The sequence below is a fragment of the Blastomyces dermatitidis genome (assembly GCF_000003525.1).
Source record: "Blastomyces dermatitidis ER-3 genomic scaffold supercont1.3, whole genome shotgun sequence".
In the NCBI taxonomy this organism is placed as follows: Eukaryota; Fungi; Ascomycota; class Eurotiomycetes; order Onygenales; family Ajellomycetaceae; genus Blastomyces; species Blastomyces dermatitidis.
Genome location: NW_025544776.1, coordinates 1217973 through 1230580, shown reverse-complemented (window position 1 = coordinate 1230580; position 12608 = coordinate 1217973). Strand labels below are relative to the sequence as shown.

The 12608-nt window shown below is 46.7% G+C and overlaps 6 protein-coding genes across 7 annotated transcripts; 3 read left to right on the top strand and 3 right to left on the bottom strand.

The window, feature by feature from the left end:
• Positions 1-933: 933 nt before the first annotated feature.
• Positions 934-1643, bottom strand: BDCG_02721 (uncharacterized protein; the record flags this gene model as incomplete). Its single annotated transcript, XM_045418274.1, has 4 exons — positions 934-1194; positions 1267-1287; positions 1388-1548; positions 1622-1643. The coding sequence occupies 4 exons, from the start codon at positions 1641-1643 to the stop codon at positions 934-936; spliced, it is 465 nt and encodes a 154-aa protein (XP_045274894.1).
• Positions 1644-2349: 706 nt separating this feature from the next.
• Positions 2350-4909, top strand: BDCG_02720 (uncharacterized protein). Its single transcript, XM_045418273.1, has 4 exons — positions 2350-2603; positions 2667-2916; positions 2971-3917; positions 3996-4909. The coding sequence occupies exons 1-4, from the start codon at positions 2526-2528 to the stop codon at positions 4494-4496; spliced, it is 1776 nt and encodes a 591-aa protein (XP_045274893.1). The 5' UTR covers positions 2350-2525; the 3' UTR covers positions 4497-4909.
• A 134-nt stretch (positions 4910-5043) lies between these two features.
• On the top strand, positions 5044-7671 carry BDCG_02719 (molecular chaperone GrpE). Its single transcript, XM_045418272.1, has 3 exons — positions 5044-5468; positions 5591-6016; positions 6086-7671. Exons 1-3 carry the CDS (start codon positions 5169-5171, stop codon positions 6116-6118), a joined length of 759 nt encoding a protein of 252 aa, XP_045274892.1. The 5' UTR covers positions 5044-5168; the 3' UTR covers positions 6119-7671.
• Positions 6914-8979, bottom strand: BDCG_02718 (phenylalanyl-tRNA synthetase). The gene has a single exon (XM_045418271.1). The coding sequence runs from the start codon at positions 8706-8708 to the stop codon at positions 7122-7124; it is 1587 nt and encodes a 528-aa protein (XP_045274891.1). The 5' UTR covers positions 8709-8979; the 3' UTR covers positions 6914-7121.
• Positions 8832-11407, top strand: BDCG_02717. 2 transcript variants are annotated; one of them, XM_045418269.1, is made up of 4 exons: positions 8832-9303; positions 9407-9411; positions 9488-9586; positions 9712-11407. In XM_045418269.1, the coding sequence occupies exons 1-4, from the start codon at positions 9168-9170 to the stop codon at positions 10411-10413; spliced, it is 942 nt and encodes a 313-aa protein (XP_045280137.1). In that variant the 5' UTR covers positions 8832-9167; the 3' UTR covers positions 10414-11407. The 2 variants fall into 2 exon arrangements, with proteins under 2 accessions (XP_045280137.1, XP_045280138.1); XM_045418270.1 differs by having other exon boundaries at positions 8987-9303; positions 9407-9586.
• A 206-nt stretch (positions 11408-11613) lies between these two features.
• Positions 11614-12597, bottom strand: BDCG_02716 (cytochrome c oxidase subunit 6b; the record flags this gene model as incomplete). Its single annotated transcript, XM_045418268.1, has 5 exons — positions 11614-11648; positions 11753-11816; positions 11993-12074; positions 12206-12236; positions 12531-12597. 5 exons carry the CDS (start codon positions 12595-12597, stop codon positions 11614-11616), a joined length of 279 nt encoding a protein of 92 aa, XP_045274890.1.
• Between the last annotated feature and the right edge of the window lie 11 nt (positions 12598-12608).

Here is a 12608-nt window from a genome sequence, read left to right as displayed (position 1 = left end):
CTCAGAATAGCTCAGCCTTCTCCAATTCAAAGAGTTGAACAGACTGCTATTGATTGAACCGGTAAATCTCCCCTTAAAACCACGTGGTCACTCATTGAGAGTCCCCGCATTCGAGTTAGCAGCCAAGACGGGTCCAGGCCATCGTCTTCTCATTAAGTATCATCGGGCGCCAGAATAGCCGAGTGATTCAATTTGTGAACCGATAAGAAGCAACAATGATGAAATTCCAGTGAGGAAACAAAATCGCCTGGGAACTCTAATGCAAACCAAACAACAGCTCTGATTAAAAATGGCATTGTTGTGATTGTACTGTCTTCCCAGCGAAGTATTTCCGGATAAAATTATTTGGAATCTGAAAGTCTTGCGAGATTTGAAGCGCTTTTCTCAGCAAGCTCGCGTTAAAAAATGTACAGTACATGATCAGCTGCCTTCGAGTTTGACTGCGCTACGGAAATCGATCGCAGGCGAAGAGCAACGACTCCGCCAACCAGAGGGGTGACGTAGATCATCTGGACGGCGATTATCCACCTCCCGCAACGCCAGCCCAGCATACGCCCAGCATAAATAAACGTAGCGTAAAAGTTGACTTCAAAAGCTTTGCCTGCATCGTTATGTGAGATATAACTCGGCGAGAGGATTCATTCGACTTTTTTCTCATGCTCCTCTCCCTATCACTTGGGGTGAGGTGATGGCTGCGCAGTTAAAAGGGATCAAGTCACTGAGAGGTCAGGATACATCCCTGTGAAAAACGTGGATGTTGAACCCCGACCTGAGATGCGCCTTGGACAGATTCTAATAAAGGAACTTCTCGCCCCTGAGGCATCGAGATCAAAGTTCACACTAAGGAAATAGTGGCATCCGCTAGTACCGCGACTGCATTCCCGTCGCAGGGGGAAGGGCTCAGAACGAACCCATGCAAGGTGTCAAGGATGTTCAATACAGGCTTGAACCTGCGACATTTCTAGCACCATTGTCGATGCGAGGTAAAGATGGATTATTACACAAGTGCAAGTGCTTGCTCCACGAGAACGCGAGCTGGTAGATCATCTGGTTCGAGCTAGAAACCCCGAAAATCTCGTCGGGAAGCATCCTGGCCCACTGAATAATAAGTTGAGTGCCAGCGAGGTCATACTCTTGCTGGGATTCGTATTCCGGAGACTCCTGGCTTGGCTGGGGGGTTGCTTTCGGACATTTCTAGCAGGGTATCAGCGACCTGAGTGCTCCAGCATTTTTTACGCTGTACGGAGTACACTGTAGATACCTCACTTGTTTAGTGGATTTTTTTGACTTTTCCACATTCCTCCATCATACACAGTGGTGATATTAGCCAAAACACTTGCAGACATAAGTGAGGAGGAGTCGAGAGCAATGGGACCGGATTACCAACTGGGTTGATAGTCCTTACTAGAATCCCCCTAATAAAGACACCCTTGTGAGTGATTCGCTGTTCTATATCGAGCAATAGCCGAATCGATGTTCTGGCTTTCAAGTTTCGTTGATCTAGGGCAAGAGAGGCATTGTCCATTCCAACTGCACAATTGGCATTAACTATAAAGCAAACAAACATCCTTTAGTGACCACAGAAGCGCGGTGTGAACTGGAGGAACCATAGCACACATACAAAAGCTTAGGCTAGCAGGCATAGGTTACAGGACAGAGCCGATCAACCAGTCGTAATGGGTTTAAGACTGACCAAAGGATAGCTCTAATTGATTCATCGAGTCTCTGCTTTACACAATGGTCGGTCATCCTAATAGATCAGCATTTCTTGGGGAATAAGAGAATTTGGTCTTCCCTTGGCCTGAGGGTATTACAACCAAACGTGGATAGGGAATAAATCTAGTGGAAGGCGGGGGTTTAGCAAAGAGGTTATTTTTCGTCATCGGCGTCCAGAATATGGGTTGACTCATTGTTGAGTTTGGCATTGGCGAGAGAAACTTAAGTTGAACTACGGAGTACCTATGCATGTGTTAGTAAAAGTTTACTTTAGGTGTTTAGTTGTGGTCGGTTTGATGTTTTGGATTCGATTTGACCTGTTCTGCTTTATGGAGCCGAGAAGTGCAGGAATGGGCTTCTTGCTCGCTTCTACGGAGTATATTGGTCCAAGTCGCTCAAGCACTTCGACCCCATAGTTTAGGGTCAAATAAGGTTTAGCAAGCTTACTTACAGACATGGATGTTGTTTCAAGGGCTGCAGCATATTCGCGGCTCAGCCCAAGATCCTTACTAGTTTACTGTCTAGAGTCATTTGGTCCTGATGACACCGACTCCTGGTGTGAAGTCGGAGACGATCCACAAAGCAAGTTTCCAGGTCCTCCTCAATACTAGGGCTAAAAGTTGGCGTTTGAGATGTCAATAAGAGAAGCTCTGTCCCGGGTTATAAGGACATACTTCGTTCCCTGGAATCGCTGTTATAGCCATATATAGGTCCGGACAACGACCAGGCTAGAGAGAAATCAGGCATCTACCCCTAACGGCAAATCCGAAGACACCGCCAAATTGCTTTTACGTAAGCTGCGGGAAATAATGATGCTTGCTGTCGAGCAGAAGGTTCAGGAATTTGCCGTACATGTTGGCCTTGCCAGAGGCTGCTCCTCCCCAACTGTGAGCTACTCCCTACAGCGTAAAATTCAGAAGAATCATAGACCACGCTGACTCAACAAACAGCCCAATGACAAGACTCCTTGTAGTTTGAACGTTAGCGTATCGGGAAGGCAAACGCCGACTGAGCACCAAAGGTACCAGCTATGGCCAATCTGGAAAAAGTCAGTAATGACGTCTGGACGGCGGACACCAGATCTAAGTGACCTCAAGAAGAACCCGTTCAAGGAGGGCGGAACACTTCATCGGCGTCGTAAAATTAGTGTTCCGGAATTAAGGCCAATGACGACCGTCCAGGAAAAGAATTCAGATTCGCGTGAGTATCCCCCTGATATTCGTAGTCGCAGCGCTGTCTCTAACTTTGCAGTAGCAACATTACCAGCTAAATTTCCTACTCATGAACGGTCGAGTAGCGCCCCTGGAGCATCCTGGAGCCGGCCAACGTTCAAAGATTCCGCCCTCGATGCTGTTGGAGAACCAGTAAGTTCGTCAAGAGAGTCCTTTGGAAAAGTGCTTAGACCTTCTCCGATGGAAGATGATGGCCATAAGTCAATAAAAAGGGCCTCCTCATTACTGCTTCCCGACGCACTAGAGCCATATCCCTTTGTTGCAGATGAAGTTGGATCTTCAAAAGGCAATTTGCCTATAAAACATCCAAGACCAAACCAATCGGAGAAAGACAAACCGCCTGAAGTGCCGCCAAAATCACCCAGACTCGGCCTGCGAACCTTGGCTACCCAGCCAGTGGCCAACTATTTCAGCGCCAGCTCAAATTCCTCCGCTACAACATTGACTGCTCCAACGAACAGTCCCACAGCCTGCAAGTGTTCCACGCAGAGTTTCATATTTCCCTTACACGCCAAGACCGTCGAAACACAGCCGGGTTCATTTGATCTGGGAGTCCCTGCGACCCCATGGATCTCGCCGTCTCCACTGAAGGGCAGAGGTACCCCCAAGCATTCAAGGAACAGAAGTGTCGGGGTTTGCCAAACGTATCCAAGCACGATCACATCACCGCCCATGCTGCATAGAAAAGGTTCAATGTCGCTAGATAACAAGCCAGACATCCCTGTAGACTCAATCGCGGTGAAGGCACCCCCAAGGAATAAATCTCCAATGGAGGAGAGTCCAAGGGCGGTTAAACCGAATAATGAACCTCTTGACTGCTCATCCCTGATCTTACCAGCCGGAATCCCGGCACACACTGCTCCAAAGCTGCTTCCATTCGATGAAATCGAGAGATTAAAAGACCAGGCGTGGGACCAGGCCAAGAGATTTGAAGTACTAAAGTTCTCCGAAGTCCGATCGCTTTCTAGGGTAAGTCGTCGTTGTTTGTCTTGTCAATGTAATTGGTTTGTCTCCATATCCTTGTCACAATACTGAGCTTGTATCAAGGAATTGCGAGTACTCGATAAAAGGTGCGATTATCTCCGCGAAACTTACAAGTCATTGCGATCCGGGCGCCGTAGCCTGCACACACGCATGATCTCGTACCTCAAATCGCCCCGGGTTTCCAAGTTCTCGAGGGAAGGCATCCTCAAGCAAGAAGAAGCTCTCTCCGAACTTGACCAGTCAATTGACGAATGGGTCTACAAGCTGGAACATGCTGAAAACAAACGGATTCGTATTCGACAGAAGTTGCTTGAGCACATGGCTGGTGCAATGACGTTGTGGGCTCCACACTATGATAGTGTTATTTTAGCAGATGACCAGATACCATCTCGAAGCCCATCGAGAGCGGAGACTCCGCTGGGCGTTAACCGCCGGGAGGTAGAATCGATTAAGATATATGCAGGTGCCGAACTGCACACTTTGTTTGCTAACATCGAAAGGGAGATGGAAAAGATGGTCAATCCTGCGCCGTCAACTCCACCCACAGCCACGCTGGTATCCTAACGGGCTCACGTCCGCACAGCACGTTCGTACACACGATGAATTCTCGCTCGCAAATGCTCTGAAAGCCATTCCATACGACACAATGATTTTCTTCCTTCAGTGAACTTTTTGCCTCTATTTCTCTTTAATCCAATTTCTGGACGAGCAATGTGGTCATTGGATCAGGCATGGCGCAATAAGGCACTTTGCTGTAACCTTTGGCAACAGGTCAACGATGTCGGATTCAAGTCTTTTGGAAATTGTATGCTTCCATGATTTCCCTGTTCATTTCCTTATTGTATATATCCATTATGTTATGTTCTCCTGCTGTTTGTTATGATTTGATCAAGATAATGGGAGGCTGGTTATAAGAGGAAATGAAATAAATGAAGTATTCTTTCTACAAAAATGTATACCATAGGTAGAGATGCAAGCAGAATAGACAGATGTTTTGATCATGTAGAGAGTTTCAGTCTTGATCCGTCGTTGAATTTAGCTTCGCCCGGAAAAATGTTAAACCGTTGGGCTCTGAATTTTTTATGATTCTATCGCAAGCTTAGAATTTCCTTTTCCAGTAACTAGTCATACATAGATTATCTACAATATTCATCTCCCACTACTCCCAAACTTCTTCTTTCTTTAGCACAAGCTCCTCCGGTTCTACCTTGGAGAATATCACCCTAGCTATACACCATGATTTCTAGAACTATGCTTCAACGCCAGGCTGCAAAGTCTGTGCTGTCTATTCGCTCTACATCAAATCGTGTTCTGCCAGCAACAAGAACCGCATATTTGCAACCACTCTCTCAGTCTATCAAACCATTCCCTCCACGAATATGCCAGAGATATTATTCATCTGATCAGTCCGAAGGAGCAGAGCCCAAGAAAGACACTGCCACAGAAGAGAATGGCAACGAAAAGAAGCCAGAAGCCGTAGAAGACCCCGTTAAGAAAGAGCTTGAAGCTGCGAAAAAAGAAATTGTTGATCTCAAGGTATGCGACCTGTCTGTCCGTTTTTGGTTTTTGTGTGGTTGTCCTGTGGCGCCCCTTCTGGAGGCATTACGACGAGGTTTCGAAGAAAACAAATATCTGATACATTAACATCCCAATTTCAGGATAAATATCTCCGCTCCGTTGCCGATTTCCGGAACCTTCAGGAACGTACACGCAGGGAGGTAGAATCTGCCCGGAATTTTGCTATCCAGCGATTTGCAACAGATCTTCTTGATTCCATTGACAACCTCGACCGCGCCCTTGCTGCCGTCCCTGCAGAAAAAATCTCCGGCGCGGGTGAGAAGGAGAACAGGGAACTGACAGAGCTGGTGGCTGGCCTTCGAATGACCGAACGTGTCCTGTTCAACACATTGAATAAGCATGGGTTGGAAAGATTCGATCCCTCCGAGCTGGTAGACGGCAAACCGCAGAAGTTTGATCCAAAATTACACGAGGCGACTTTCATGGCTGCGGCTGAGGGCAAAGAGGATGGAGATGTGCTCCACGCTCAAACTAAGGGATTTATTCTCAATGGCCGTACACTCAGGGTAAGATCTTATTTTTGTCTCCTTTGATTTACTACTGAGCTAAGCTAACACCCGTCCGTAAAAATACAGGCTGCGAAAGTCGGAGTTGTGAAGAACTCCTAGGCACGAATTCGTATCCAGTATGAGATATCGAACAATAAAAGCCACTTTCCTCCCCTTTCACACCCCTATTACGGAACCTCGCCGCTTTCACAAACCGCAATATAGACTTTTAAGGCGGTAATCTCCCTTCTCCCCACAATCAGCACAATTTTCCGTGTACAGCTACAATCCTTAGTAGCTCTATTCCTTTACTCCACCTTATTCTCTGTACAATATCCATGCATGTATTCGACGCGGACAGGAAAAAAAAATATCACTGTATAAAACGGGAGAAACAACACGGACGACGGCGTTTTTCCGATCTGTTGCATTCATCATCTCTTCGCTATTTGAGAGCTACTATTTTATGGAGCGCGCACATACACATATATATCCCTATTTTCCAAACCGCTCTGATATTTACCGTCTCCTTTTTGTTTTCCTCCTCTTTTCTGTTAGATTTTTTTACGTCTTTCTCATATTTTCCCCATTATTACACATCTCTCCTCTCTTAATGTGTTCATCAGCAGCGCCAGGCTTGGGACCTTTGGTACGATATATATGATATGGTGAATTCTCACTCTTTCCGATTTTTGGCCAGCTTCCTTTTTGTGTGATCCTTTTCAATCTACTTTTATTAGACCTTGGCGTCACCAGTCGGAAGTGGGGTCTTAGGTGGGTGTCTACTTTTTCTTTTTCTCTTTATTTTTTTATGAAATAAGGTGTAATCAAATCCGGAAGCGGTTGATCCGATAGTTGATTACTTTTAACATTTCGTACAGGCAAGCTGCGAATTAACATTTAGTTAGCTCAACTCAGAAGCATCACCACCCTTTATTAACAATACGGTGCGATGTCTATTGCTGTAATGTACGTTGGAAAAGGTGAGAAGGAGCAAAAATTGTTATCATCCAGCAAACTATGAGCCAGAGAGCATTTTATTTTTTAAAAAATACAAGATATTGTAGGTTAAATAAAAACAAAATATACGCAGATATATTGTACAGTAAATCTATCACCATGATCATCTAATCTCCACACCAGCCCTCTCCACCAACTCCTGCCTCACCCTTTCATGCAACTTATTCGTCTCGTCGTTCGTCAGCGTCCTCTCTAAACTCCGATAATTAACCCGATAGCACAAACTCTTCCGCCCGGTCTTCGGTTGCATAAACTCATCCACAAGTTGCACATCCTCCACCAGATTGCCAGCAACATCACGCACAATTTCCATCATATCATTTTCATGGAACAGTGTGCGGCCGCCTGCAGCAGTTGCGGCTGAAGGTGGTAGCCAAAAGGCAACATCCTTGTAGCACGCAGGGTGTTTTGAGAAGGGGACGAAGCGGGTGATTTTGCCCGCTTGGAATTGGGAGAGGAAGCGCGGATCCTCGGACCAGAAGAGGCGGATGTCCGAGATGTTGAAGAGGAGCATGGCGATGCGTTCAAGGCCGAGGCCGAACGCCCAGCCGACGCGGTGCGGGACGTCGGAGGAGATGAGGAGCTCTTGTTTAACGACGCCGCAGCCGAGGACTTCGAGCCAGTCGCCTTGCCAAAACACCTCGAGTTCCCAGGAGGGGCTGGTGAAGGGGAAGTAGGCTTCGACCCAGCGGACTTTGAGGGGTTCCTGGTCCGCGTGGGAGGATTCGGGAGTTCCTTCGCGGGCAGCGGAGAAGATTTTAACGACGAGACGTTCGAGAGAGCGTTTGAGGTGGGCTGCGATCGCTTCTGTCTCCTCGACGCTGAGGTGGGCTGCTTGCAGGGGGTTTCTTTGCGGGTGTATTGTTGGGTTTAGATCTTCGACTTTAACGTCGTGAGTGGGGATTTTATCGGCGTCTTTCATGATGGCCTCTGCGGTTTGAGCTGAGTATTTCAAGGGGTCTTTTTGGGGGCGCTGCCATAATCTTGCCCCCTCCATTTGGTGGAAGACTGGATAATGGCTTCTGTCAATAGCATCGCGTCTGTAAACATCTGCGACTACAGTATACCCCTCCTCGTCTGGCCGTGTTTTCTCGTTTAAACCCATGCGCTGGAAGTAAGAGTGCTGGTGAGCACTCGTATGCGTCCTCAAAACCGTAGATTTGTTCACGTAGTATGTATCCGTCCTACTCCGCCCAGGGTGATCTGTAGGGAACCCGAGGACATCGAAGTTCTGCGTCGTCGAGACGATAGGGTTTGCTTCAGCATAATTGCCAAACTCTGGGCCGGTGAATTGGCTCTCTATAAGCTGCCGTGTAATCGCAAGAGGATGGTTTTTATTGAGATAGAGGCGGCGTCCGATATGCGACAGGATGCTTCTCGGTGTGTTTGTCCACTCGTCGACCAGGTGGGTTCTGTCACCGTCTTTGATGCGCCCCTGGAGTATCTGGACTGGTGATATCTGGCTATCAGACTGAGATCTCGATTCCGCTAGAGCTTCCCCCGAGGCTGAACCTGACGCTACTGCTGCTGCTGTTTCTCCTCCCGTTGTTCTTGAGCTGCTAGACCTTGAGGTGACGAGGGGAGCCAATTGACTCCGCGACGGGTTGTAATAATACCCTGTGGTCCTTGCCGTGGAATGGGTCTGCTTAGAGGCCAACCTCAGCATTCTGCCAGTCGCAAGCAACCGCATGTCTCTCTGACTTGACTCGACTGGTCGGTAGCTTATGACGAGGCAATTGGGCCCGTTTTGTCGGTTCTCGTCCGTTCCCTGCAGTCCAGGCCGGAGCAGAGTATTTAAACAAATGCAAATCACGAATTTCTTCGAACACAGAGCCGAGTTAATCGTGAATTCATCTGCCCAGCTGGGCGGTATCCTAGTAACTTTGAGACTAAATAACCACCAAGCCAATAGAAAGTCCTAATTTCAATTTTAGAACGGCTAGTGGCATGTAATGGTTGGTACGGTATTCTGCAGGCGGACTTAAAAATAAATTTCGGCGGAATTTAAGAAAATAAAAATGATCTCAATGATCTCAACCGGAGAGTCAACATCACCCTCGGCCCAGCCACAGAACAGCACAGCTATAGCTCTCAACGCTCTCTTTGTTTGGCGGGATGTATGTGCATACCATACTGCTAAATTGTCAAGATGGCAGATAGCGACAATATGAAGGGTTCAAAGCCCTCGTCTGCTCCACAGTCGCTTCCTCCGCGCCATTATCCCTTCTGGTTCGGCGGTTCTGCATCGTGCATGGCGACCGCAACGACGCATCCCTTGGATCTTTGTATGTCGCATTCCCTTTTTTATATATGTATATATATTGATTTTGTTTCTGCTACGCTGAGAGACATATGTGACTGACATCTTGGGGAGTTAAAAAACTATAGTGAAGGTATATCACCTCCTCGAGATCTTTCTGTAGCCGAAGTGAAGAAGATCAGCTCTAAACAATGATATCCCCGTCATAGGTCCGCCTCCAGACCCGAAAACCAGGAGACCCTGCTGGAATGCTGAGGACTGCCGCTCATATCGTCAAGAATAATGGGGTCCTGGGTCTATACAATGGTGTACGTTTATACCCATCCCCAGCAGTTGTGGTACCTCTGGTTTACAATCGGGGAAGAAAAAAACGAAAGAAAGAAGGAAAAAGCGCTGATGAATTGAGTTGGTCCTCCTCCAAAAAATGAAATAGCTCTCAGCCTCTCTCCTCCGCGCAATAACATACTCAACCACCCGGTTCGGAGTCTACGAGGAGCTTAAATCACATTTCACCTCCGCCGAATCTTCCCCTTCCCTACTCACCCTTGTCCTCATGGCTTCAGCCGCAGGCTTAGCAGGCGGGCTGGTCGGTAACCCTGCCGACGTCCTCAACGTCCGCATGCAATCCGACGCAGCCTTGCCCCCAGCCCAGAGAAGGAACTACAGACACGCCTTGCACGGATTGATGCAGATGGTCCGTTCGGAGGGCCCGTCCAGTCTATTCCGCGGCCTGTGGCCGAATTCAGCCCGCGCAATCCTTATGAACGCTTCCCAGCTGTCCACGTACGATACTTTCAAGGGAATATGCATCAAGCACTTTGGTATGTCGGATAACATCAACACGCACTTCACAGCTTCGCTCATGGCCGGGTTCATGGCGACGACGATATGCAGTCCCGTCGATGTGATAAAGACGAGGATAATGACGGCGAACCCTGCGGAGTCGAAGGGGCACGGCATCGTCGGCCTGTTGAAGGAGGTGATTAGGAAAGAAGGGTTTTCGTGGATGTTCCGGGGCTGGACACCTAGTTTTATCCGCCTGGCGCCGCAGACTATCGCTACGTTCCTGTTTTTGGAAGAGCATAAGAAAATATACCGAGCTTTGAACCCGCGTATTGAGGATTCTCTCATCTAACGCCTGAACGAAAAAGGGGCAGAGAAAAAAGACAAGGAACAAAAAACCTACCATACACGAGATATATTCGTAATCCTTGATCAGGAATTGGGTCAGGTTATCTGGATAAAAGGCAATCCCTCGCTACGCCCTCCTTCCACATTCGCACTTCCAGACATATATCTCCCATCTTCCAATGCCATATCTCGATGTTAACTTCTTCTACTTAAAAAACCTTGGATTCTCCGACAATGCGGATCCCCCAGCGATTATGTTTCTCTATTTAAGGAGCAAACACGAACCGCAATCTATCTAACCTTGTTCTTAATTTTCCTCGCTCATGATATCTCACAAACAGTCCAACTACTACTACCGCTTTCACAGCTAGAGCTACAGTATTCTTTGTTTTCTACTTTCCTTTGGGCGAACCTATAGACCTATAGAGTCGGATAGAGATCGTGGCGTTTCAAAAATAATTGCTTCTTCTACTACATTGAGGCCCTTTTGCCCTGTTTTTCTCTTTTACATGTACAATAGTAATAATGTAGATCAACACCTTCCTTCCCCCTTCCCCTGCTCCTTTTGCATATATATATATATGTCCACAGAAACATTCACTGTCCCTTCGAATATAGTGTGTTTAGATTCATTTCTTATTTTCCCAATTGCGACCATTGAAAAATCCGGATTCTAGGAAAAAGGGATTATGGAGAGAGATGAAGGCTGTTTGACTAATTACATCGGAAACAGAAATGTAGAAAAAAAGCAACAAAGCTATATGAACTACAGATCCTATCACAGCTCGCACTCATTCTACTTCCTTGACTCACGCCCTTCTTTTTGAGAGAGAAAAATAAAATTACATGCATGCCACTCCCACAAAAGTAATTATCATGTCAAGGACGGGAGAAGAGGAATGAACAAAGTTGAGATATAAGAAATCATAAGAACAAACACCCCAAATTTCAACCTTCAAAAAACATCATGCCAATCAATACAGTGAAAGGTGCTGCTTCGAAACTACCCATTGACCATTTCTACATTACAGGAGAGGGGGACATAAAATGGGGTGAGCGGGGGAGTAAATTCATAGATATGTCATGCTATGTTAATATATTTAATACAAGAGCTAGTTTCCCACTGCTAACTTATTTTTGTTCGCTTCTCTTATCAAAAACAAACATGAAACTTTCCTTTTCCGTCAAGTGTTGCTCACATCGACTACCGATCGAGACGAGCGGGGAAGTTGCCGGCTTCTATTTAGCGGGGGATTGGATTAGTATATATATATATATAAGTGTGTGTGGAGGCTTTCTTTATCACGCGCTTTGAAGCGGATAGAATGACGTGGAAAACGTACCGCGCTGGTCATCCCATCTATCGGTCCAACCCTTCGGGCAGAGTGATCTGTAGGCGAGGTAGAACTGTTTACTCGGAAAGGGGAAGAAGGATATTGTGTTAGTATTGTTCTAATGTCATTCATTCATCATGACCTAGGTATCATGTAGGCAATGGGGCGCGCCGGCAAAAAATATTGGGAAACGGGGCGTGAAATGTTTTGTATATTTTTTCCTTTCTTTTCTTTTTCGGCCTTGCTTACCTGTCTGCATGGGCGGAAGTCCTCGCCCTTGGCTATGATACACTTATGGTAGTCGACGTAGTTTTGCCAGCAGTGCTTTGTTCTGTGGTTCGAAAGGTTAGTTTTGTGTTCAGCTAAAACAGATTCTGTCCGCGACAATAATGGAAATATTAGGGAAATTGGGAAAAATCGCAGTTATTATTGCTTTACGGAAAGGTATTGGAAGAGTCTTACTGGTTTTGATTGGGGAAGCGGGCATCGTAGCCTTTTTATTTGTGATTTTGTCGTAACATGGTCAGCTTCAACTTGACTCTTTCAAGTCCACGCTTTTTTTTCAATTGGCTAGCGGAATGTGGGGATGCCACGGGGTAATGACTGCGCAGCTCATTGTAGGAATCGTTTTGGATTTCTTATTACATACCGGCTGTTGCAGGATAGAGTTAGTTAGCTGAGGAGTTCATTCATCAAGGTTGTTTGCTTTCAATTAAGTGATTGGATTTTGTGTGGTTGTGTGTGAGAGGGAGAGATGGGACGGGATTGGGGCCGAGATGATTCTTACCAGTGACGAACTTGAAGGGCTTGGTTTCGACGGGTTCGTCAGGATCAGCGTCTGGGATGTTGCTCATGGTGTAGACGG